This window comes from Pimephales promelas, chromosome 12, assembly GCF_988280905.1.
Source record: "Pimephales promelas chromosome 12, fPimPro1.hap1.1, whole genome shotgun sequence".
Taxonomy (NCBI): domain Eukaryota; kingdom Metazoa; phylum Chordata; class Actinopteri; order Cypriniformes; family Leuciscidae; genus Pimephales; species Pimephales promelas.
The window spans coordinates 12,685,747-12,712,200 of record NC_142780.1 but is presented as its reverse complement, the minus strand read 5'-3'; the positions used below and the strand labels follow the sequence as shown (position 1 = coordinate 12,712,200).

General features: G+C 36.6%; 1 protein-coding gene across 3 annotated transcripts in view; it reads left to right on the top strand.

Moving 5' to 3' along the window:
• Nucleotides 1–618: 618 nt before the first annotated feature.
• The window catches only part of trak1a (trafficking protein, kinesin binding 1a), a 52,062-nt gene continuing 26,226 nt past the window's right edge, over nucleotides 619–26,454 (top strand). Inside the window, exons 1-3 of one of the 3 annotated variants that reach the window (XM_039694369.2) lie at nucleotides 619–914; nucleotides 7,659–7,853; nucleotides 25,972–26,048. In XM_039694369.2, the coding sequence (XP_039550303.2) occupies nucleotides 911–914; nucleotides 7,659–7,853; nucleotides 25,972–26,048 (276 nt within the window). In that variant the 5' untranslated portion in view covers nucleotides 619–910. Of the gene's footprint in view, nucleotides 915–7,658; nucleotides 7,854–14,313; nucleotides 14,615–21,949; nucleotides 22,209–25,971; nucleotides 26,049–26,454 lie in introns of those variants that run through there. The other 2 variants (XM_039694373.2, XM_039694370.2) reach the window with 2 other exon arrangements.

Genomic DNA, 26,454 nt, shown 5'->3' with positions numbered 1-26,454 from the left:
TAGTGTTAGTGTAAGGGGATATAATATACAGTATAAAAACCATTACAGATGCATGTGTGTTTTATTTCATGTATAGAAATTGCTGTTGTTTTGCTTTTTTATAATTAATAACACTATTTGCATTTATATCATCAGCATGACAATTTAAGTAGAAATAATTCATTTAAAAGTTATAATCATTTCCATGTTTAAATATTTTTTTTAAATATTATTATTCTGCGAGTCTGCATAATGTACTATTTTTCTGTTTAAATTGTTTATTATTATTTTCATCACGGTATTATATATCCAATTTATTTTAGATTTTAATTTTAAATTTCATTCCGAATCCTAGGCTTCCATTGTGGACCCCATTTATTTATTTTAAAATGATTATGAATTTTTCTGGTATGTTTAAAAGATTGTGTATATCCATGCATGTACTATATTCTGTTAAGGTTGCTTCTCTTTCTTTCCCCCTTATACTCACTAACACACTGAACAGCTGTTAAACTACTAGATTTATATCTGAGGCAGTTCCCCTGAGGCGGTCTAACTTCCTGCCTAACACACGCCCCCAAAACCCCCTGATCTGCAGCCGGTTCAGCGCAAAGAACTAAGTCACACATGTTTTTTTTTTCTTTTCTCGAAAAGAGAAAACTGATCCAGGGTCAGGAGGACAGGAACAATGAGCGCTGAGGTCCACTGGCCTGAGAGCGCTTCAGTCTATGTTTAGTGAGGGAGCCATGTGACTGGTGTCATCAGCATGCCAGACATGGCTGGGCCGTGTCCGTGTTTGCTCACTGCCTCCTCCCTCGTCTTTCCACTCTCCCTCTCATAATCACTCGTTCTCTGGACGCCGTGTCCGATCTTGAAGGAGTGTAAAATGTGAGTTTGGGCAAGTGAACCGAGTGCCCGTGGCTGCAGCACCATGAGTGAGTACTGCTTCTTCACTCTCACTGGACTTTTGCTCACTGACAGAGTTTTCTCACTGTAGACAGACATTTTGTGTAGATGTCCTTCTGTGATTCAGGGTTAAGGCTAAGTTGTCGGTCTTTAGGGTTCGTAGATCTGTGACTTTGTAAGTTGGCAGTTTGTACTGCCATGCCAATATGTTTCCATCATACGTCTGTCTGTAATACACAATGTGGGATTTAAAAGTGTGGCTTCACACTGAAAATCTGTGATTTAAAATCCACATTAAAACCTGGAATTTAACATGATCCATTATGTTCTGGGTAGTATTTCTGTAATAAGCATATATGTTAGCAATGTTGCCATTCTTATGACATAAAAGGTCAAACGTTCATGTTTCCATTGAAGCACAAGATCTGGTTGTTTTTCGAATCATGTTGAATAATGTTATTAAAATGTTTTGCACAGACTTGTCGAGCTCATGCCTCTTGAAACAGCTTGCAGCTTTACAAACCAAATGTGCTTATGTGTGCGAGAATTGCGTAGTATTTGGTACAACTATGTATATAAATTTCAACTTGTCACTGAAAGTGTTTTGACTTTTGTTTTACATTCTGTCCTAATAAAATTGATCATTTACAAATTGGACCCCATCGAAAATGCATGTAGGTAATGTTCTTTAATGGTGAAGGAGACTGGAAGGACAGCATGTTTTCACTTGTGCTGTTGCTGTAAAAATACAAGCCTGAAATAATCACAGTCATCCACATCCAGCACACACTCAAACATGCAAAAGGCTTCGCTTTCCGTGCCAAATGGACACTATTTCAACACACATCGGTCCATAAAAGAGGAAACCAAAATGCTGTTGATTGTTGTCATAAATCTTAGAATTTAGGTCTGTTTATTAGTTTAATGTTGTATGGTAATGCTGCTGTTTAATTTTTCTCAGTTCAGCAAAGTCCTGACAGGTTTTGACCTGCTCTTTTTTTTTTTTTTTACAGTTGGCTTTATAAACAAAAAGACTACTCTTTAGTCAAATTTTAACAGAACAAACCCTTCATCCGATACCTGTGTACAGATTTTCTTTTCATCAATCTGAGAAAAATCCATGTTTTCACTGCATTTGTACAGTTGTTTCCATTCTCAGTCTGTTTATATAGCAGATATGTGTTCAAGTGTGCAATACAGAGGAAGTTTCCCCCTAATGGGCCCCATGCTTTCCAGAGTAGTGTAGAGAAGACCGTCTGAACCATACAGTTTTATCTTAGCACTAGCGCTACAGAACAGGAGCGAAGTTAAATCCTATCCACAAGTTTCCTACGCCCCATGAGGCCTTGCGTCAAAAGTGGGCGCGACTTCCGGTTGGAAGTAAACAAAGCGCGATTTGACATGCTTGACACTCGTTCATTCAACAGTTGACAGTCATTCAAGTTATAGCGATCCAAACTAGCTAACGATGTGGGAACACAACCTCAACGAAATTAAAAAGGGTGAAATAACAGTACCTTTACCTCTGCAGTAGTTGATTGGGAGTATTATAATAACATTATTAATAATCAATACTCATCAAGGCATGGTGACAGACAGTTGTGTGAGCTGACAAACAATTAAAATAAAAAATACACACTTAGTCATTGTGCTTTGGAGTTTATTCAAAATTATAAATGAATGTGCTGCTTGAATACATTAACTGGCACATTTGGTATTCTGTCAACACAGGCTTTGATCCTGAGTTTAGCTGTAACATCAGTAGAGAACAGCCAAACACATGCTGATAGAGTTTAGAGAATATTAAGAATTTAAACAAATGTACACAGGAAGATTCGTCGTCTTTTGGGAGGTGATGGAAACTACAGTCGTTGGCAGGATCAGAGACGGGCTCTGGCAGGATCACTCTGATTTCGTTTTCAGCTTATGTTCAAAACAATCCTGTTTAAGCCACTAAATTAGTTTAGTCCGGCTATACATACAACCGCGAACAGCACATGTTGTCCCTGAGCTCCGTAACGACATCTCTCATAAAGATTTGCGTCTTTAAATAGTAAAATAATTCTCAGAAAAACAGCTAGCCTCTTCGCTAACTAACACACAAAATACCATTGGAATGCTACTTCCGCCGCGTCACCGGAAGTTTCACCCACTTTATTTTTTACAGGAGCGCCCCTCGGAAACTTGTGGATTGCGTTTGGGTTTTCCCCCTCTTTTTTATTATGCAAAGATAATGCTTGAATAACTGTTTCTTGAACATACTCTTGAGTACAGTCTGTGGGATTGGTGGCCATGTTTTATAATCTGAATCTCAAACTGTCCTGTTCAAACAACATCTTTGCTGCATGAATTAACCAAAGTCAATCCCCTTTTTTATTTGCTGTGGGTATTTAAAGGGTCAGTGACTAAAGTACAAATCGATGGTGATGACATCCAGAACACTAAAACCTTTCCATAGATCCATTCTCATAGGGGTTCACCGAAAATGCTGGTGTTCATCCTGTTGAAAATGTGTTTGAGTAAGTTCAGTTCTAGAGTGGGGCCGGTCTGTCCGACTGTCTGTTGGATTTATGCTAAATATTACATTGCTTCTTGCACATTTTGACATTTTCAAAGTGAAATGTTTCAGTGAGTGAGTGGTGCTTAAAGCATATCGAATTTTCTCTGAAACGGATGAAGGTGAATCTGGGAGCGTTTTATTGCAATGGTTGAAAAAAGGATTCATTAAATAAGGATCCATTAAATTCATCAAACGTAAGAATACAGACATTTTATAATGTTACGAAATACAAAAAAAAAAAAAATAATGATGTTCTTTTTAACAGTCTATGCATCAGAGAATCCTTGACATATTGTATCACGGCTTACCCACATTAATTTACCACATGTCTAGTACAATTATGTGTTTTTTTTTTTTTATTAATACAGTGTATACTTTTTTCTTGATTTACCCTGAAAGAATTGAAGTGAAATGTGACAACATGCCCCATAGGTGGTGTACATTGTAACATGTGATGGACACATTGTAACATCACCATATGACAGCTTAAAATGTTATCCGATCTAATCAAAAATATATACAAGTCAAACCAAAATATTTTCTTAATAAAATACAATTATTAACTTTTTCATATAAAATAATGGCGTTTTTTGTTGTTTTTTTTAATAATTTTTGAGTTTGACAACAAACACACCGGAAAACACAGCTATAGTTCAAAACAAAATAATAACTAATAATTTCTGAACATTGACTTTCAGTCTTTATTTACATGTTTCTCTTGTTTTCGCAATAAAATTCATAAAAGTATAGAATATAATAGCATATTTCTAGGGGCACATTGTAAGGCAGTGTTACAACATGCCCCAACTGCACAAGCTTTAAACCCTGCGAGTGTCTTCTGCTAGTTAGCGAAGCATTAAAGAACTATATCAACTGTTAAACAACAGATTGGAGATTAAAATAATATCAGATTTGTCTAATTTTAAATAAACACAAAAAAAATAGAGTATATAATGCCAGCAGTCTCTATTGCAATAAATATCTTACAAAGATTTCGGAACTTTGTCGCAAATTTTTCTCTATATAGTGTTGAAATGGCAACTAGTAAATACACCAAGTTGTGTGTAAGTATTTAAAAACAAGTGTGTTACAACTACGTTACGTTGTGCCCCGCACTCCCCTAATCGCTGCTGAAAATGAAGCCCATTAAAGAAATTAATTAAAATAGATTAAAATAGAAAGCTTAAATTGTAATACAATGATGAGCCATTACTTTATAATAATAATTCACCATATTACTGTTTTTACTGTTGCAAGTGAATGCAGCCTTGGTGAACATGTTCATAAAATGCTTTCTACAGCTGTGTGTACCAAACGCTTCTTCGTAGTATTTTAACAGAAAATTACAAACAGCAGCTTTAAAATCATGCAAACTTGCATTATATCTGTGGCACAAACTTGGTGACCTTGTCTAAAGGTGAACACTGCTTTTATCTTGTGTCAAGGAGTCCGCACTGTGCTACATGTAGTGCACTTGATATTCACCTCTCTCTCTCTCTCTGTGACTGACAGTGGTTTATCTCTTTGGCATTACCGTTGTAATGGGTCTGCATTGTTTCTGTGTGCTCTCAGTAATGTATAGCCACAAGGCCACTCCCATTCAACCCCTGTGCTTGGTTAAACACGAGCATGCCGCCTCCATCACACATGGTTGAGTCTTTCATTTGCCACATATATTTCAGTCCTACATTTCTACACAGAAGAGAGTTCTAATGATATTGGTGGATCGGAATAAGGGCTGGTTGTCTGACGGAGGAGAGGCTGCCGTGTTGAACAACGGCTTGTTGTCTGAAGGGAGGATGGGCAGAATAAAACATTCTGTTAAGACTGCATCCGCTTGATAATTAGCTTGTGCATGTGTTTGTGAGTTCAAATGAGATGCTGTGCCTGTGCTTGAACAAAAAGTTGAACCTCAGTATTTTTCCACCATCTGTGGGTTTTATCATGGTTTTATTTTTTGTTCTGGCTTGTCGTTTTAAAAGTATTGCCATTAATATGCGTGTTCATGAGAAATTCAAAAGGCTTTGTCAGGAAAATTTCAACTTAGTTGTGTAGTTCTTCATCAGACCACTAGAGATCAGCCTAGGCTCACACTTAATGTATTTTCATATGCATTTAGTTTGACCCCAAGAGCGTGTCTTTGATCTCACATTTTGTAAATTGTTGTTGTGTTATTACACTATTACTACACAGTTATTACAACCATACGTTGCTTCATTGGCTTTAAAGAATGTATATGGTATTTTACTGTAGTGGTACATTAGATCAGTGATGGTATCAGATGGCAATACCATGGTACTTTTTATATATTTCAATCCCAAAATGTATTTGAATATTTTATGCACTGTGTATTCAGGTGTTTCTAGGCTATTTTTGCAATAAATGGAAACCAAGCTTGTTTTAGTGAATGAATAAATTCATTTTTCTATCCATGAAGTTCACACGAGAACTAGATTATCTAGCATTAGATAACTACTTTAGTTAACATGATCTAAGAATGAGCAACACTTCTAGAGCTTTTATTAATCTTAGTTAATATTAATTTCAACATTTACAAATACATTGTTGAAATAAAATGGTGTGTTTGTTAACATTAGTTAATGCACTCTGACCTAATATGAACAAACAATGAACGCAAGTATTTTTATTAACTAACATTAACAAAAATGTATATAAATACTGTTATAAATGTATTGTTCATGGTTAGTTATGGCATATGAAACCTTATTGTAAAGCTTTACTGTTCACACAAATATCCTAGAAGAGTAACCACCTATTTATCTACCAAAAAGTGTTTAAATATTGTTTACTTAATTTTAAACAATGTATTTATTGTTATATAATTTAATGTTATTTATTGAAATTTTATGTAAATTCTGTGGTATTTTTATTTATATTTTTTCTCAAATAAATTGTCACATTGTTACAAAAATGCGCTGAATTCAAAGACTAGTACCAGAAAACATGGTTGTACCATGTAAAACAGTTTTCGGTAACACTTTAGAATACGGTTCCTTCGTTAATGAATAACTACACAAGAACTATTGAGTAACACAATATTAACAATCTAGTAACTATTATTAACTAACAAGAAACTCTGATTAACGAACTAGTAAGTAATAGCGCACAGACGAAGTGGTAGTTCACTATTAAGTAATCAATAACTACTATTTTTTAATACTTCCCAGAGAACTACTGAAAAAGTTTATTAATAATCTAGTAACTACTATTAACTAAAAGAAACTCTTATTAACGAATTAGTAAGTAATAGCTCACAGATGAAAGTGTTACTAGATACTTCTGTGGGAATTACTAATTATTTGGATCCGTATTATAAAGTGAAGATCATTGGAACTAACTAATAATTACTCAAGTGTTACTACATGATCTAGTCATGATTTGTGCAAATGTTTGAGATTTTTGCTGAACTTTAGTAACTTTTAGAAAATGTCTTTAGTAACACTTGAGTAATTACTAGTTAGTTCCAATGATCTTCACTTTATAATACGAATCCAAATAATTAGTAATTAATAGCTCATAGATGAAAGTGTTACTAGATACTTCTGTGGGAATTACTAATTATTTGGATCCGTATTATAAAGTGAAGATCATTGGAACTAACTAGTAATTACTCAAGTGTTACTACATGATCTAGTCATGATTTGTGCAAATGTTTGAGTTTTTTGGTGAACTTTAGTCACTTTTAGAAAATGTCTTTAGTAATACTTGAGTAATTACTAGTTAGTTCCAATGATCTTCACTTTATAATACGAATCCAAATAATTAGTAACTCCCACAGAAGTATTTAGTAACACTTTCATCTGTGAGCTATTACTTACTAATTCGTTAATAAGAGTTTATTTTAGTTAATAGTAGTTACTAGATTGTTAATAAACTTTTTCAGTAGTTCTCTGGGAAGTATTAAAAAAATAGTAGTTATTGATTACTTAATAGTGAACTACCACTTTCGTCTGTGCGCTATTACTTACTAGTTCGTTAATCAGAGTTTCTTGTTAGTTAATAATAGTTACTAGATTGTTAATATTGTGTTACTCATTAGTTCTTGTGTAGTTATTCATTAACGAAGGAACCGTATTCTAAAGTGTTACCCAGTTTTCTTTTTCTTCTAGTGAGATTCATTGAGCAAATGTCTCTATTCCCTGGCGCTTAATGTTTCTCAACATTCTCTTTGCTTTCTCTCTCTCCTTGTCAGATGTGTGTAACAGCACTGATCTTCCTGAGGTGGAAATCATCAGTTTGCTTGAGGAGCAGTTGCCTCATTATAAGCTGAGAGCTGACACGATATACGGCTATGACCACGACGACTGGCTCCACACTCCTCTCATCTCACCCGATTTCAACCTCGACCTGACCACAGAACAGATCGAGGAGACCCTCAAATATTTCCGTAAGCACAGAATCACTCATCTGGTTCCTCTACTGTATGTTTCTCTCTTATAGCCACTGTTTTTCCTGTCTCTTTCTCTGTCACCTATGATGAAGTTGTCTTTTTCCATTGACACTGTTTTACTCAAAATAGTAACAACAAATATCTCACACATGCACTGACACACATTCTTTCACACAAGTTACCAGTGAGCATTGCATTGGTTGAACATCTCACTGTTAAAGGAGAACTCTGGCGCAAAATGAACCTTTGGTCTAATAACACATCGGTACCTAGTCGACCGTTCTCTGAGATTTGTTTTCATGATTATCAAATGTAAAGAGTTTTATCTCTAAAAACTGTTTAGCTTATAATGCTAGTATATGGGGGCATTTAATAAGTAAAAATAAATCACTAGTTAATACCACTAACAAGGCTCAAAATAGCCCCACACTAACATGGTAGCATAATGAGGGTCCCTACATGCAAAACGAAGAATTGAGAACATTGTAAGTGTGCAGACAGTTTAATAAGAAGATATTTAAAGATGGTCCACTGGAAAATAGTTCAGAAGTTCACTGAGGCCACGTCCACACGAAGCCAGTGCGTTCCCTATCCTATTTTTTTTTTCTCGTTCTAAAAAAAAAAAACCGTAAACACGGCGTCGTCTCAAAAAATATCTGCGTACACACGAAACCACTGAAGCCGACTGAAAACACTGTAGTATATATGCCAGACCAGTATGGGGCGCTGTAATTCTGCCACAGAGATACACTATACACGGAGAAGAAGACTTTGAGCATGCGCATAACCTTGCGCGCTGTATACGAACCAAGAAGAAGACGAAGATGCCGTGTGATGCACCCGACACATGATGTGATGACATCATCGTTTCACAAAATATACGGATTGACTGTACACACGAAACCGCAAGGGTTTCGTTTTCAGATTTATCCACTTTGGGACCCGGTTTCAAAAAATAGCGGTTTCACTCTTCATGTGGACGAAACGCCAATACGCTAAAAAAATGTATACGTTTTCAGTGAAGCGCGTCTTCGTGTGGACGGGCTCTGAACTTCATACAGTTCAGCTCACTTGGCAACTTGAGCCTTGTTAGTGATATTAACTAGCGATTTCTTTTTACTTATTATCTGACCTAAAAATTATTGGCTTACACTTTATTTCGATAGTCACTTTAGACTTTCTACTAATTATAAGTAACTTTTCAACTACATGTCAACTAACCCTCATTTGAGTATTAGTATATTATAGTAGACTGTCAGTAGACTGTTAGGTTATGGTTAGGTTAGGCTTTGGGTTAAGGAGAATAAGTTTACTTGTAGTCGCCAAGTTACTTACAGTCAGTTGAATGTCTGTCGGGGGACCAACAAAATAAAGTGTTGGCAGATATTAAGCAGACAGACTACTAATACTCTAATGACAGTTAGTTGACAAGTTACTTATAGTTAGTAGAATCTCTCAAGTGGACTATCGAAATAAAGTGTTACCAATTATTGTTCTGCCTTAAAAAAAAAAGTTTAGTCAACTAAAATATCCAAGTTGTCACTTATTACAACTTCACATTTTAAGTTGATTAGCCGAATACTTACTATTTTAAGTTGAAACAACATATTTTTTTCTTTATTATTGCATAATTTTATTTCAATACGTCTAGAATTATGTATAGAGCCATTTAAATCTTCATGGTAGTATGGCTGAAAGATTTTAAATGCTTCATTACATGAAACTTGAGATATAACTTGGCTAATACACGTGCAATTGTTGCCATGTGACAGCTGTGTTTGGTAGCCACAACACTGGGTCTCATTGCTTGGCAACTGCCCAACACTGCTGGTCATTGGCTGAGTCTGCTGTCACTCACAGCTCCAGTGTTTATAGGTCTGATAGCTCTATGAGGTCAGTTCCTTTCCCATGATCTGTCCTTGAGTTTGAGATTGAACACTTGGGTCGTCACCATTTGACCACATAAAAAAAAATATTCAGTGTTTAACAGGCAGATTTGCAGTCAACCTTACATTCTCAATCTTTTAACCACTGTATTGAAATAGTCAAATAATTGCAGTCAACAATGTAGAGGTTTTATCCTCCCTGGGAAATTGTTTTACATGGATAGGCCTATGTAAACATGTTCCAAAATGCCCAGTGCTTTAAGTAGTGTGGAGAACTTTCTTCAGACATTAAAAATGCTGGTTTTTGATAATTGTCCTTCAGTGTACAGTATAGTCATCAGACTTTGTAGATCACAGATTTACAGTGTGTTTGTCTGTTATTCAGCCTAGTTCATTAGAAGCTGATGTCCTGGATTTGATGCCCTGGATCTTATGAGCTGTCATACAGCTTTTTCACATATTATCTAAAAATAGTTCAAACTGAGGCCCAGCTCTGAGTTGGAGAGGGACTGTGGCTAACATGATTTAAAAAAAAAAAAATTTCTCAGTGCATGTCGTTATGCAATATATGCAAACGTTATTTTTTTGTTAAAAACCAACTCGTTCAGAAACGGACACCACTACTGTTTGTTACTTGGAGTTGCACAATAGTTGATCCTATTGTGGGTTTGTTTGGAACTCATGTAACCTGCGCTGCGTTACCCTTCCATTTAATTTGACAAATAAAGTGACCGGTATAGTGGTCGACCGATTCATCGCCGATATATCGTTACCGATAGTTGTTTAGTGGAACTATCGTTATCGGCAAAAATCCACACCGATAGTTTTTCCGCATTGTGTCCGTTGCTGGAGCGGCTGATAATAATGCGTTATCATTACATAGTACAAGAGCACTGCTGGCATTTTACAGTGCGAGAGCGCCCTCTCGAGGACAAATAACAAACTATCACTGGCTGAGTTGTTTATTGTAACACGTGAGGCTGCGCGCAGCACAGAGAAAACGCGCTTCACAGAGAGCGTTGTAACTTCAGATGCACATTCAACAAACAACTGCGAAACAGATTACAGAACACTACAGTCCATGTTGCCATATCATTATAAAGTAATTCATTTAGATGCTGCATTTGGAGAGAAAGAACAAAAGTAGCCTATGTTTGCCGTCGAGGCTGAAAGGGACTAACATTAGTAGTGGCTACCTCAAGTGGTTTAAACAATATGACAAAAACCTGACCCAAATGTTTAATGTGGCAATTTTTGTCGTTGCGATTTTAATTAGATAATCATCAAGTGATATAATATAGAAGCAGATAAAGTGAGAGACTATACATGTAATATAGATTTATATAGTTATTTAGATTATTTCGTGTAGTCTAGGTAATTACTGTAGTTATCATAGTTGTTAGAAGCATAATTAGTTAGTAGCATAGTATTTAGGAATTGCTTTATCTGTATTTAGTACAGTGGTTAAAATGGGATGATGCATTCTCATCCTAGAGCGTCATATAGTGACGCTTTTGACATTTCGTCTAAATCTAACGCACATTGTACCCTTTAGCGTCAATATGAGATGCAGATATATATGAGCCAGAAGGCGCCTCCTAGTTGTCTAACCCTAACCTTACCACAGACCTAAACCTACCCATAACCGAACAAAGCTCTGTGCGTGTTCTATTAACGCTAAAGGGTACCGTGTGTGTTGGATTTAGACGAAATGTCAAAAGCGTCACTAAATGACGCCCTAGGATGAGAATGCGTTATCCCATCTTCAACCACTGTACTAAATACAGATAAAGCTATCGCTAAATACTATGCTATAACTAACTATGCTTCTAACAACTAGCTGACTACAGTAACTACCTAGGCTACACGAAATGACTATATAACGCACAGAGCTTTGTTCGGTTATGGTTAGGGTTAGACCACTAGGAGGCGCCTTCTTGCCCATATATATTTGCGTCTCATATTGACGCTAAAGGGTGCTGTGTGCGTTGGATGTAGACGAAATGTCAAAAGCATCAGTATATGACACCTTGGGTTGAAACTGGGCTGGATGTAACATACTGTAGGTGTAGTGTTGTTGGTTGCAAAAGCACTGCTCACGCTGAAAAGCCTCTGGGGTCGACAAGCACCGACGCGCTTTGCTGGATTTTTTTTTCACATAGCAGCAAAATATACTTAAAATACTCCGTCATTTATGGTCATATAGACTTAAGAAATATGAAAAATAAACTGTGAAATATCTACTTTTGTATGTGTCCACTTACAATCGAAACAAAACATTGTGCTTTTGTAAAATAAAGAAAATAAACCGGGTATGCTTTCTGCCTCTCCATCTCCGTGAACTTTTTTTCTGGAGCACGTCTCTAAACTTAAAAAAAAAACTCATCGAATACCAGTGTTGGGAGTAACGCATTACAAAAGTAATACATTACAGTAACATATTACTTTTTGCTGTAACGCAGTAGTGTAAGGCATTACTAATCAATTTTCAGTAATATTGTACTCGTTACGTGTTCAGTCAGGCTTGTATTACAGTTGTATTACAGTGTATTTTACTTCTTAAAGGCAACAGACTATGTGAAAGTTTTAAAGCAGTCTTTTAGTGCCAGTTCAGAGCGGTCGCGTCTGTAACATTGTTTTTTCCTCATAAATGCGAACACGAAAACTAAAATAAAATGAATATTTTAAGTTCTATGGAGACTGGAGAGCCAACCCTTCCTCATCCGATTTGCGCAGTGTAATTAACAGAATTACAAAAAATATATTTTGCCTCCTATTTTTTTGTCACGCATGAATGTGTGTCTTCTCCCTAATATTAAAAATAAAACATAGACTGATATTTGTCTAATGTCTGGAGTCCTTTAAGGAAGTAGCCTATATACGTTTCAATACATGTATTTTCTGAGAATTTTTATTTCAAGTTTTGACTGCAAATGTCATGTCCATAATGCTGGACTTCCCCAATTTTAAATAATTTATCCTCAACTAGTTTTGTGGTGTAGGTCTACGTATTTTATAATGTTAACTTCAAATAATACTAATAGCCTAATTTAAAGATAAGGCAGCATTGGATCTGGACGGTAAGGAGAATAACGCTGGAGTTGGAAGAAGTGTGTCGCGATTCTGTAGGTTCGTGGATCTGAGTCGTGTGGCGAATCGCGATTTCGGTTTCATATTGCATATCGTTACAGCCCAAAAGTTAAGTTCTACTTAGTTATTTTGGTGAAAGTAACTCAAAAGTAATACATGAGTAATGTAACGCATTACAATTCTGAGACAGTAATATTGTAAGGTAATTAATTACTTTTAAATAACAGTAACAAGTAATACCTAATGTATTACAGTTTGGAAGTAACTTGCACAACACTGTCGAATACTAGTCACACAGGCGCGATATATCTTTATAAACATTTACGTCTCTGCTATTAAATTATCTAATTCAAAACGAAAACAAATATTCTATGTTTATATAATCTGTATGAAAAGATGTGTATGAAAAGTATGTCAGTCGTTCTCATGGCAACTCATTATCTGCTAATGTGAACATGCCTACAGAGAGCAAACGCTATTGAAATGCAGGTCTCAGTTTTAGTTTTTTTCACTTACCTGCATCTCATGTTTTTAACAGCAAAAACACATTCTGTGTGAACTGGCTCCTGTTGTGTCAATTTTAGAAACCTAATGATGATTACACCTGACTACATGATGATTGGTTTCATTAACAATTTCCATAGTCCTGAAAAAAATATCATAATAATTAAAAAGATTTATCAAATAAAATCAGAGGTCACCCAATCAGAGGTAATTATAGACATGATTTTCACCTTTGTTTCCTCCAATCATTCCTCACATCACCCAACTCCATAAATCCATTATCCAACCAGCATGATGTCATCAGTATGAGCCTGCTGCTTGTATCACCCGATGAGGTGGCAACTGGAAAGTCATCAATAGCAGGTCCACTGCACCGGAAAATGACATTACAGCTGAACGCAAGCTTGTGATTGGATGATTCACACCGTACAGGAATAGTTTGTGGTGTTCAGAAGAGTAGAAATTCCAATGGTATCAAATTAAATCAATAGTGTTTAGTTTAGCAAAGAATAAGCCTTTTAGAATAAGCAAGGCTTTTTGTGGTCTTTTTTCCCCCCCAGATTTGTTTCTGTTCTTGGCCCAGTGGGTTGCAGAGAGTCAGCTGCTTCTTTTGGCAGGCAGACAGCAAAAGCCTGCCATCCCTGTACCAGCCACTTACACTTGAGCTGAGCAGCAAAATGAAATATCCCATGCATGCAGCACTACCGCTGCTATATGTGTGGCGGAAAAGAGTGAAGGAGGAAAAAGGAAAGGGAAAGTTAAGCAACAGAGCACGTGCAGACACCAACACAGCCTGGAGTCAGAGCCAGTTGCCGTGGCAACCTCTCTAAAGGGAGGCGCCTTGGAAACAAGAGAGATGAGGAGACGGGGTTGGGCTGTGACGAACGCTTAGAGATTATGAGAGCAGCTCTGATGAAGTGGGCTCTGATTGGCTGGCTTTGGGTAAGCCCCGCCCTCTGGAGTGTGATACAACCTTGACTATAGCAGTGCAGTTTCTTGTGCAACACTGCTGGCTTTTAGGGGCACTGCATTTTTCTCTCCATCATCTCTTGTTCTCTGACCTTGTGTGTGTATGTGGAATACATTGTGATTAGTTAGTGGTGAATTTTCTACCGAGCTGTTGGGAGAATGGATGGCCGTCGGTACATGTATGTGTGTGTGACCTCAGACTCCGGACAGGAGAGGCTCCGGCTCGCGACTGAAGGAAACTGAGCATGCAGAGGTTTGTGGAGGCAGATTACTACGAGCTGGACTGGTATTATGAAGAGTGCGCTGATGGTAAGAAGGAAAAATCCTGTCTGCTGCCACTGAGGGGGAGAGAGGGGTGGGGAGAATCACCCATGAGAATTAAACACTTTCTGAAAAGTTGGTCAGTAACATGGACAGGCTGTGAAAGAATATGGGAATAGGCTTTGGGCTGAGAGACGTAATGTAAGAATGATTGAGGAAATATTGAGGGTGACTAAGTATAGAGGCCTCTCAGCTCCTGTGTTGCATCAGACTCAGCACCAAGGTAAAGCTTTAAAATGACTTGCGTTAATAAGTCACAATCTTTATATAATGCTGAAAGGTACATATGTGCATATGCAATGACTAAAAAATACATACAGTGGGATTCAAGTCTGATTTTTTTTTTTAACTGAAGTGAAAAGTTTATTTGAAAAATTAACATAATGTATTTTTCTTTAAAAAAACATCTTCACTCAAGCTGACATGAAATTCACCAATGTCCACCACGTGATGAATGTTATCCAACATGATTTTTTGAGAAAGATCCAAAACAGCATCCTATCTACCTACTGTATCTACCCACACAACCATCCATCCACCCACTCATCCATCCACTGATCCATCCATAGATGCATATGATACATCCATACATTCATCCATCCATAAAGATGGATAAATAATATATCTGTACTGTGTATCCATCCATCCATCAGTTCCATTCATTCAGTTCCATCCATCATCCATAGATTCATACATGCATATATCCATCCATCCATCCATCAATCAAGTTAGTTATCTGTATATCCATCCATCCAGTTCCATCATCCATCCATTTGTTTAGACATTTGTCCATCCAGTTAGTTATCTGTATATCCATCCAGTTCCATCATCCATCCATTTGTTTAGCCATTTGTCCATCCATCAGTCCAGTTCCATCCACCATCCATCCATCTATCCATCCATTTGTTTAGCCATCCATCCACCCGTCCATCCATCCGTTTAGCCATTTGTCCATCCATCAATCCAGTTAGTTATCTGTATATCCATCCAGTTCTATCATCCATCCATTTGTTTAGTCATTTGTCCATCCTTCTATCCAGTTCCATCCATCCTTTCATCCATCCATTTGTTTAGCCATCATCCATCCATTTGTTTTGCTATTTGGCCATCCATCAATCCAGTTTCGTCCATCCATCCATTTGATTAGCCATTTGTCTATCCATTTGTTTAGCCACTTGTCCATCCATCCATCCATCCATCCATCCATCATCCATCCTCTTGTCTGTCCATCCATCCTCTTGTCCATCCATCTATTTGTTTGTCTATCCATCCATCCCATTTGTTTTGCCACTTGTCCATCCACCATCCACTTGTCCGTCCATCCAACCACTTGTCCTTCCATCCATCCACTTGTCCTTCCATCCATCCACTTGTCCATCCATCCATCCATCCACTTGTCCATCCATCTATTTGTTTGTCTATCCATCAATCCCATTTGTTTAGCCACTTGTCCATCCATCCATCCACTTGTCCGTCCATCCATCCACTTGCCCATCCATCCATCCATCCACTTGTCCATCCATCCATCCACTTGTCCATCCATCCATCCATCCATCCACTTGTCCATCCATCTATTTGTTTGTCTATCCATCCATCCCATTTGTTTAGCCACTTGTCCATCCATCCATCCACTTGTCCGTCCATCCAACCACTTGTCCTTCCATCTATCCACTTGCCCATCCATCCATCCATCCATCCACTTGTCCATCCATCCATCCATCCACTTGTCCATCCATCCATCCATCCACTTGTCCATCCATCCATCCATCCACTTGTCCGTCCATCTATCCACTTGTCCTTCCATCCATCCACTTGTCCGTCCATCCATCCACTTGTCCCTCCATCCATCCACTTGTCCGTCCATCCATCCACTTGTCCTTCCATCTATCCACTTGCCCATCCATCCATCCATTTGTCCATCCATCCATCCATCCATCCATCCACTTGTCCATCCATACTGTACATCCATCCATCTAAGTTTTACCCATAAAGCTTAGTGAAAAGTGTTGCTTTTCAGCTGAACTACCCAATAACATTTATTCACTTGTCTCAGTCAGAAAGCGGAAACACAAGTTTATGACTGAGTGTATTCAGGTTTAAACCACATTCACACCCTAGTGAGTTATATGAATATTCATAGACATCATATCTCATTTGTCTGTTGTTCTTTCAAAACCCTTTTAAATATCACTGTGCATAAGGGCATGATTCTGTTCACACAGACACTTAGTCAAGCCCTTCTCTTTTTAATCAACACTGTCTCTCGCTAATCTGAGATCAGCCCTCGATGATGCGTTGACATGAAGTCTGTTTCACAAGCAGCAGGTTATGTCACAGCACTGCACTCTGATGTAGACTTTCTGCATGTTTTATTGGTCTATTTATTGATGAACGCCTTATCCTTCCTTCCTTATAACAATTTTCCTTAGAATTAGAATGGTTACGTAATCCTGTGCATAAAACTGCTCTGTTTTGATCCCAGATATTTACTGTTATGTTGTGTCTCCATGCAGCGTATTATGCAAGTTCTGGTGTCAAGTTGTGCAATATGCAGTTTATTTGGTTATCTGGTCTGTAATGGATTTTATGGATAGCTTTCCATCTTGATTTTAACACATTGCCATCAACCAACCACAGAGATTGATCCCTTTAATCTAGTGTAAAGAAGACAGTGATAAACAGTTCAAAAGTGCTAGATGGATGTGTACGTGTTTTCAAACACACAGACTGTTGTAGGCTGGGAGACCAGAAATCATTCAGACTGAGACCGCGAAGTGAAAAACTATTGGAGACGATAAATATTGTATGTGTTTAATTGCTCATTGACAAGATAAGAATTGATGGTGTCGTTTCAACTGTCTGAACTACATTTACCCCAGATGACTGATGTTAAATTGTCCCAAGCACACTTCATCGAAATACTTAGACAACTCATCATGCCTAAAACTAGACCAAGCTATTCATAGTTTTCTCGTGACATCACACACTTACAGTAACGCCCACCTGGAGGGCAAAGCAAGGCTTTTTCTGCTGCCCGGCAGTTTTATACTAAATATTAGTGCACTAAGACAGTGATATTAAAAGACCAATAGAGCACTCCAAGCAGGTTTTGAACTTTGAAAACTTTTAATGCAATATAAAAAGATAGTTAAGCCCTCAGCAAGCGATCCAAGATGTAGGAGTCTTATTTTCTTCAGTCGAACAGTAAAGATTATTTTTATCTGAAACCGTGGTCCTTGGTGATTATTATTATGTCACTTTAAGAGTCATACATTTTCTGTGTTCAACTGCTCGTATTTATAATATGAATCATCAATAATGTGTGTCCTGAATTTGATCTTTTAATATCACTGTCTCTTACTGTGCATTAAGCCAGTTTAAGCGTTTATCATTATAAGTGCTTCAGAATGCTCTGCTGTTTTTACTAACTAAAACTGCAGCGGATGTGGATCTTGCAGTTTGTTCACATATATTGTTTTTTTCTTCTTTTAAGAGGTGATATGGAAGAATATGTAGAATATAAGCTTTGTTTGTATAATTCTCAGTGTATGTGATGATATGATATGTTTGTGTTTAAAATGTACAGCTGGTGATGCAGTATACTATTGGGGACTTTACTTTTTGTTGACCCACATTATGTGTTGTGGTTTGGTTCTCTATCACTCTCACACAGCATATTGATTACTTCAGCGGGGGGAGCAGAATTCACACATACACACAACCCACACACACACATTTTTCATTCCCGTCTGACCTCCTTCACATTTCCCAGTCCCATTCTCTCTTTCACCTCCCCTATAAAGTTTTCCCAGCCCTTCACCATATCCTTCACCATTTTCTGGCTCTTTTCTTTTCCATTTTCCCCTTCAGTGGAGTTAAAGCACAAAGGCTTAAGTTCACTCTAAAGAGAAACCCGCCTCCTTCACAGCCACAGCCATTGTACCATCGCACAATTACTGTCACGCTATTGTGTTTCCAAAGGAATGAAGTCCGTCACAAGGCCCACATTTGCAGTAGTGTCTACTGCAGACTGTATTGCAGTTATAAGCAATTTTCATTGTAATGTAACAAGAAAAATGAGTGATAACACATCTAACCAAGGCATACTGAATTGTTATTGTGTGATTCATGTGGCATTGCTAGACTAGGTGGAGTTGAACAAGTGTAGAAGTCAGCTGTTATCAAACATCTCATGTCTTTACACTCTTCACAGTTGTTGGGGGTATCGCCATATAACGCTATCATGAACTAAAATGATTTAGCATCTTCCTTAGAATTGTTATTTAGCTATATTCACACGGGATTAGTATTATCTGGGGACCTCGTGTGAATTTGAACCCCAGTCCCCCCACCCCACCCCCATCTGAATTTCATGTGGCGCATTCACACAGGATAAGAAAAGCCTGTGATTTTACTCGATTTTACTGACTTATCTCCCAATAGGCAATTGCTTGGAAATGTTTTGTCGTTATTGTCTAGCTGTATGATATCATAAACAGAATAATACAGTACATGTCTTCCATCTCTCCATCTACTTTTGTTTTTGTTCTTTCTCTTTCTGCAAATTGTATAGTTGTATGGTGTGCGTTATGACCCATCACCCAAAATACTATCAAAACACTCCAACGCAGCCTCCATTTGTCGCGAAAGATGGTTAAAAAAGCGCACAGGAAACAAAAACCTTGAAAAAAATTATAAACAACCCAGCCAAATTACAAAGATGCCGATTCGCACGGGACTAATATTATCACAGGACCCCGGTGTTCGGCGAAATATGGTAGGTCATTTATGGGGGAATTTTTACTTTACAAATTACAGACATGGCCGATTCACACAGGATTAAGATCACAGACAACCTCCGCAATTACTACAAATGTCACCAGGTAATTTTACTTATCCCTTGCAAATAGGGGCTATAGTTGTATGAGGCAAACTAACAAATAATCAGCCTGGTCTGTGTTTATACATTGGTACTTGTAGATTAAAGATATGTGCAATCAATTAGGATTCATAAACACTTGTACATCTCTTAAAGGAGAAATCCGGCGCAAAATGAACCTAGTGAACCGTTATCTGAGATTTGTTTTCATGATTGCCGAATGTAAATAGTTTTATCTCTAAAAACAGTTTAGCCTATAACGCTAGTATAACGCTAGTATATGGGGCATAGAGTAATGACAAATAAAAATCGCTTGTTATTACCACTAACAAGGCTCAAAATAGCCCCACACTAACACGGTAGCATAATAAGGGTCCCTAGTTTCAAACCGAAGCATTGAGAACTTAGTCAGTGTCCATACAGTTTAATAAGAAGATATTTTATACATACAGTCAACTTCGCGAATACAGGAAGAAGCTGAACTGTGCAGAATCTCATATGGTCCGTTGTTTGCGGAAGAAACACAAACACGAACCATTTTCTTCTCTTCAGTATGTACACGTAGCCTACTGTTCGCGCTCACCTTATCACCTTATTCACATCTCACCAGCGCACATGGATCGGTGTTCGTAGATCGACTGGTAGAGACTATTTTTCAAAGATGGCTTCTTCCTGTATTCGCGAAGTTGACTTTGTGTGTAAAATATCTTCTTATTAAACTGTATGGACACTGACTAAGTTCTCAATGCTTCGGTTTGAATGTAGGGACCCTTATTATGCTACCGTGTTACTGTGGGGCTATTTTGAGCCTATATACTAGCGTTATACTATAGGCTAAACTGTTTTTAAAGATAAAACTATTTACATTCGACAATCATGAAAACAAATCTCAGATAACGGTTGACTAGGTAACAATGTGTAATTAGACCAAAGGTTCATTTTGCACCGGAGTTCTCCTTTAAGTTGTTCATCTATTTCAGCTGTAATGAGAATAAAGTCAAAGTCTGTTAGAATAATCAAATATAACAATTTATTATCTCAGGTAAATGTATTATTACAATTCCATAACAGATGGACAGTCAATGCAAACCATCAAAGTTCTAGAACAAAGAAGAACATATGAAGAGTTCAGATGCAAAAGCCTCTAAATGCCATTTGAAATTTTCTTCTTTAATGATGATTTTTATCAAACTTGTATATTTAAGTTCAGTAATTTCACTTAAATAACAATTAATAGGTAATTATCATTGCCATTTAAGTGAAATTACTGAACTTAAATATACAAATTATAAATCATCCAGGCTAATCTGAATACAGACAACAGCCCCAAACTCTCCTGTTGCATTTCCTTATATCGACAGATCTTATTTGATATGTAAACCATTAGTTTACAGTGGAAAGTTTCTGTTCACCCCCCCAGACTTACATTTGGAAGGGACAGTGGAAAATTAGCATTCATGAATTTACACCTTTTGGAAGACCACATTCCTTTGTGTGCCAGTTATTCCTAAACTCTTAAGAACTTTATTATCTTTTGATTTACATCTTTGGGAATGTGACATCTGTACCAGTCACCCTGAGACCTTTAAAATGATTCTAAACACAATCCTTAATGATAATAATTCAAATTAAAAATCATATATATTCTTATGCAAGTTTGGGTGATCTCTGTAAGAGTGTTCAAATGATAGTTTGCAAGCAAGGCCCTTTGTCTTCTGAGACCACTGGTCAGATATTTTCTCTTTAAACAGTTCCAGTTTTCCCAGTCTTACACTGTATGTAAATGAAAGATGCTTAAACATCAGTATTGCACATTTTAGTGTCTATGCAAAGAAAATAAATGTAAGTGTGTGAGATTACTTTTAAATAGTTGTAGAAATGGTAATTGAGTAACAAACAAAACAAAACATGATCTAACAAAACATGATCACAATTTATACCAAATTCAAAAGAAAGAAATTGGTGTGTATTTAATTAGCGTGTACTTATATATATAGTAACAGGTGTGTCATTTTGTCTTTGGTGTTGTTACTTTATGGTTCCTGTTGTGTTAAATGTCCTGTTTACCTTCTCTATGGCACTGTGAGTCTTTTCTCCAGGGAATAAGCTCAGGCCCCGCCCACTGAACAGGTGTTGTCAAACACAACTCAGTCACGCCTTGATAGTTGCGATGGTGCGTCAGTGGAAAGTACCATTCAGAAGGGGGACGGGAGTCGCATTACCTTTCAAGTTTGAATAATCTTGACATAAAACCTAATGCAATCTGTTAATTGTTTTCATTCATAAGCTTTTCAATTCTATGCATAAATGCATGCTTATCTGCACAAATGTAGTCGTTCTTTTCTTCCTACTTTAGTAACACCTCACCTTCTGTTTTGTATCTGAATGGAAGCGTCTGAGAATTGAGTCTCCTGTATCAGGTGTGTGTCGGTCAGAGAGCGTCTATCTGATCTTTGAGGTTATATGTCCAGCCCAACATCCCAGTCTCACTCATGGCTGTGTACCTGAGACGACTGGGCCAGTCTGGGCGTAACTAGCCTAGTGATAGCATGGCATTGCCTTTTGATTGTTCTAATGAGGAGCACTTTGAGTTTGACTCCTCTTCAGAGATACTGGAAATATCTAACTCATCATACAGTGCTGCTGCTGATGATGATGAGGATGATGATGGTGAAGATGCAGAGCCGTATACTCTGGAGCAAGGTACAGTACCTGTGCCCTTTGACAGTTTGATCCTTGTAAACGTCAGTGTGCTGTTAAAGAGATGGACGGTCAAAGTAACTCAATGGCTTTCAAGAATGTTTTGATCTCAGAATAAGACAATCTAAACAGGTTTTTCCATCCTTGGTTGGAGATGACATACTTAGTTAAGAGTTTTAAAATCAGATTCCCCTTCTTATTGGGTTTCTTCTTTTCTCAGCCCAGATCTAATCACTATGTGTAGCCTATTTCATGTTAGTCGACATAAACACTGTCATTTGTGTTAGAACATCTTCATTAGTGTCAGTGCTTTAAGGAAATCAGTGAGAATCTTCATTGTATTAATTATAAAGTCTCAGGAAGAAGTGTTACAATGTGATTTAGCTTTTATTATTACTAATTAAGGTTACATGCTGCTTGGGTTTATTAAAAAAGTGCACTGTCCCAGAGCTGTTCAAAAGGTTGATCATGTCAACACTGCACAGACGTCCTCATATAGTGGCACAACATGCATGCCAGCATGGACTGCACGTACTGTGTCATTATGTAACTGTTGTAATGATTGACTATATCAACCTCCTTTTTACTTTTACTGATACATAAACTGATCTGTTAATGCCATGCCTTTGGTGTTGAAAATAATGATAACTATAATTATTATGATCATTTGTAATTGACAATAGTAATAAATATCAATTCATTCAAGTGTAAATAAATGTACTATTTATAAATAATACATTTATTTTATGAAAGACTTGACATTTTAAAATGTCAGGAATTCCTAAGTTATTTTTTCCTATTTTATTTATATGTATCTATACATGTAATTATAGGCAGTGTTAAATTTTACAGTCACCCCAGATCAACCTGAGACTGGTGTACACAGACACCTTAATTACAAAAAATGTCTGTGTGTGTGTGTGTGTGTGTGTGTGTGTGCGCGCACACACACAATGATAATTAAATAACACACATACTAAGAATATATTTATAATGCATATTATACTATATAGTATATAAGTGCAATTTAAAAAAAAAAAGAAAAGGAAAAGTTTTCTGTATTTCTACGAGTGCAAACTGACTTTATTTGGAGGTTATTTCAGGACAAAGAAAGTCACCTTTATTAACACACTAAACAAGATGTGCAGGAGATTTTAATGCATGGCTGTGTTCTTTGTGTCCAGTTTACACTATGGGAATAATTGTCTCTGTGCATTGGGAGTTGATCTGGCAGGGCATTGTGTACGGTTGGTCTGAGTTTGTTGATCTGTCTGATGTTGAGCGTCATGATACCGGGGTAATTGAAGTAAATCTCTATATGCTGGTGGATGGAAAAAATTGTTTGAAAGACACTGTCCTATGGGAGCTTAGACCAGCAGTCGTTAATAGTCTAACTTGATATTAGATGAGTGTAAATAAGTCTTGCTACGCAGGTTAATTCCTTGTGATGACCATTGAACCATGAAAGGTACATAATGTGATCTCCTTCAAATGTGGCGTTTATATCAGTATATTATATAAATTATTTAGGCTATTTATTTTGATCAGTGAGGTGTTGAGATATATTACTTTTTAGTAATAACAGCATGTCTTATACATTGTCAGTCAAAAGATTGAAAACCCCTGCCCATTCTTAATTATGACTAATTTTGCATAATGGGAATTGAGACTAAATATTTTATAAATATTATTTACCTTCCTTTTATAGTAGTTATTTTTTATCACATTGCTTTCTTCAAAATAGCCAACCAATTAAACATTAGGATTTTTTAACGTTAGGATTTTATTATTATTATTATTATTATTATTATTGATTTTGGCGGTTTAACATTTATTAAATGCCGATCTGTTTAGGACTTTGTTCTGTATTTTTTGTGACCAGGACAACAGTGGTACTCAAGTTAACCTGAGAGTAATATCACTCCAGCAACAGCATTTGAGATTGGGTGGGTTTGTTAGGTTTACCATTGGGCCGTATCCTATTAGCCATTGTTGTCGTGTGACTCACCGTTCTAAGTTTAACCTACAGTATACTAAAAGCTTGTGTAGGTCCTAAAGAAATATTGTTAACCATGATCAAATAGTAACACTGAAAATGTTCTTTGTTATTTTAGAGTTGATTGTTTCAGGAGAAAACAAAAAACAGTAAAGAGCTGATATATTTGAATGAGTGCTACAGGAATGTTTCTGTGTGGTTTTATAGCTGGGTGTATCTGACAGGTCAATATCTGTGTGTTGGATTCAGTCTGTGCTCGCACTGTGCTGTGTGTGACGCAGATGGAAATGTCTGCTTTGCATTTGATTCTTTAACATCACACTTAACTCGAGTCTCGAAGAGCTTCTGTAGTTGTGTTGCTTTGAACCGTTGGAAGCATTATCACGCTGTCTAGAAGTGCCATAGGTGGCCTTCCCACCAGCAGTACAGCAATTATGTAAATGTAGTGTTTATTGTGCTAATGAAAGTGTTTCATTGTTAAAAACCACCTCTATTACAGCTTAAATATTATAAATGATAAATATACTATAAATTCAGCCATTCTTCTAAAACTGTAAACACTGGCCTTTTTTCCTTTGACTAGCCATCCATTTACGTGAGCTTAGACTAGACTGTGTTTGTGCAAACAATAGAAAGAATGATTGATTTTGTTGGTTTTTTTGTGGTTATAGTGGCACAGAAATTACACACTGCAGCTTTAAATGTTAAAATAATGGGAGGGAGTTCCATTACGCATATATTTGTTTTACAACTAATTATATTGCTCAGTGTTATCTGTAAAATTGTTCATTTCATCTTTGGATCTGATATACTGTATATATTGTATGATAATATGTTTTTTTAATAGGCTGTTAGAAAATTATATTGTGGTAATTATACTTTGCTTCAAACAGACATGCAGAGAGCATGTGACTACAATAAATCCACTGAGTTTATTTATAAGCTGAAATATGCTGACCTGTTGATAGTGAGAAAATATAATGGTGATAATAGTTGTTTTATCTCCATTGGGATTGGAGATGTTTACTTGGAGAAGAGATCTATTGTAGCAAAAATTAGATTCTGGAAGAAAATGAGTTAGACCATGTAAACAATGAACTGTAAAATAACAAAAAACATCTGTTTAATGTTAGTCTCAGAGCATAATGAGATGCATCAAATTATAAATCATTATTTGATCATTTTATATCACTTTTTTATATCCCTGATTTTGGAAGAGAATCAGATTCATGTGTCATCCATTATGTAAAAGAAGCGCGCTTAATTGTATTGAACTGCACTTCTAGTGTACTTCAATATTAAAAGTAAAATAAATAAAAACTGTACTTGCAGATAAAATGAATGAAATAAAAGGCCATTTAAGTGTAGTTTAAGTATATTCCATGACTTTTTCTTAACACATTTAAGTACACTTTTAAAAACCTGTATGGCAAAAATGTCAAATCAATATTTTACATTAAAGTACATTTTAAATCATGTATTAATATTTTGTTGAACTTTAAAGAAGTACACTTATTTTGATGTGTTGTCTAACAAAAACACACACACACATATCAAAAGAAATACAGGGCTCTGTTGTGATCCCGGACGAGCCCCCATTTTTTTCTAAGTATGCTCAAGTATACTTTTTCACAAGGGAGGGAGCATGTAAAAAGAATGTAGGCACCTCTTATGTTACATACTGTTACTTTTGTGTTTTAAACACAATGTAGATTTAACTTAGAAATGTTTACTTTGAGTTTGTCATTTTTCATTTCTCTGTTTCCACAGTTCTATGTGCTGATCGAGTGGGCCAGATGACTAAGACATATAATGACATAGATGCTGTTACACGTCTCCTGGAGGAGGTAAGCTGTGTGAAGTGGGAGTACTAAAACTATATATATTTTTTTTTTTTAAATAGGGTTTTAAATAGTTTTTTTGGGTTTTTTTTTAAGCACGTCTCACATGTGATATAGGTATTACAATGTACCAAAATAGTTAATGATTACATAAGTATGATACAAATCTTGTCTCCCTGTACTGAGTGATGTTTCCATATGTTTGTGTGAGATTATAATTATTGTGAGCTAAATGTAATATCTGGGATATTAAGGAACTATATTTTAATCAATTTGCAGTATATTCAGTTATTTCTGTAAAACATAATGATGTTCCCATGACAACCTCATGCTGAAGGTACAATCACATTCATCATTGCTCATCAAAATTTTGTGGGAGAATTCCAGTCATTTCAATAAGAATTCAGACAAT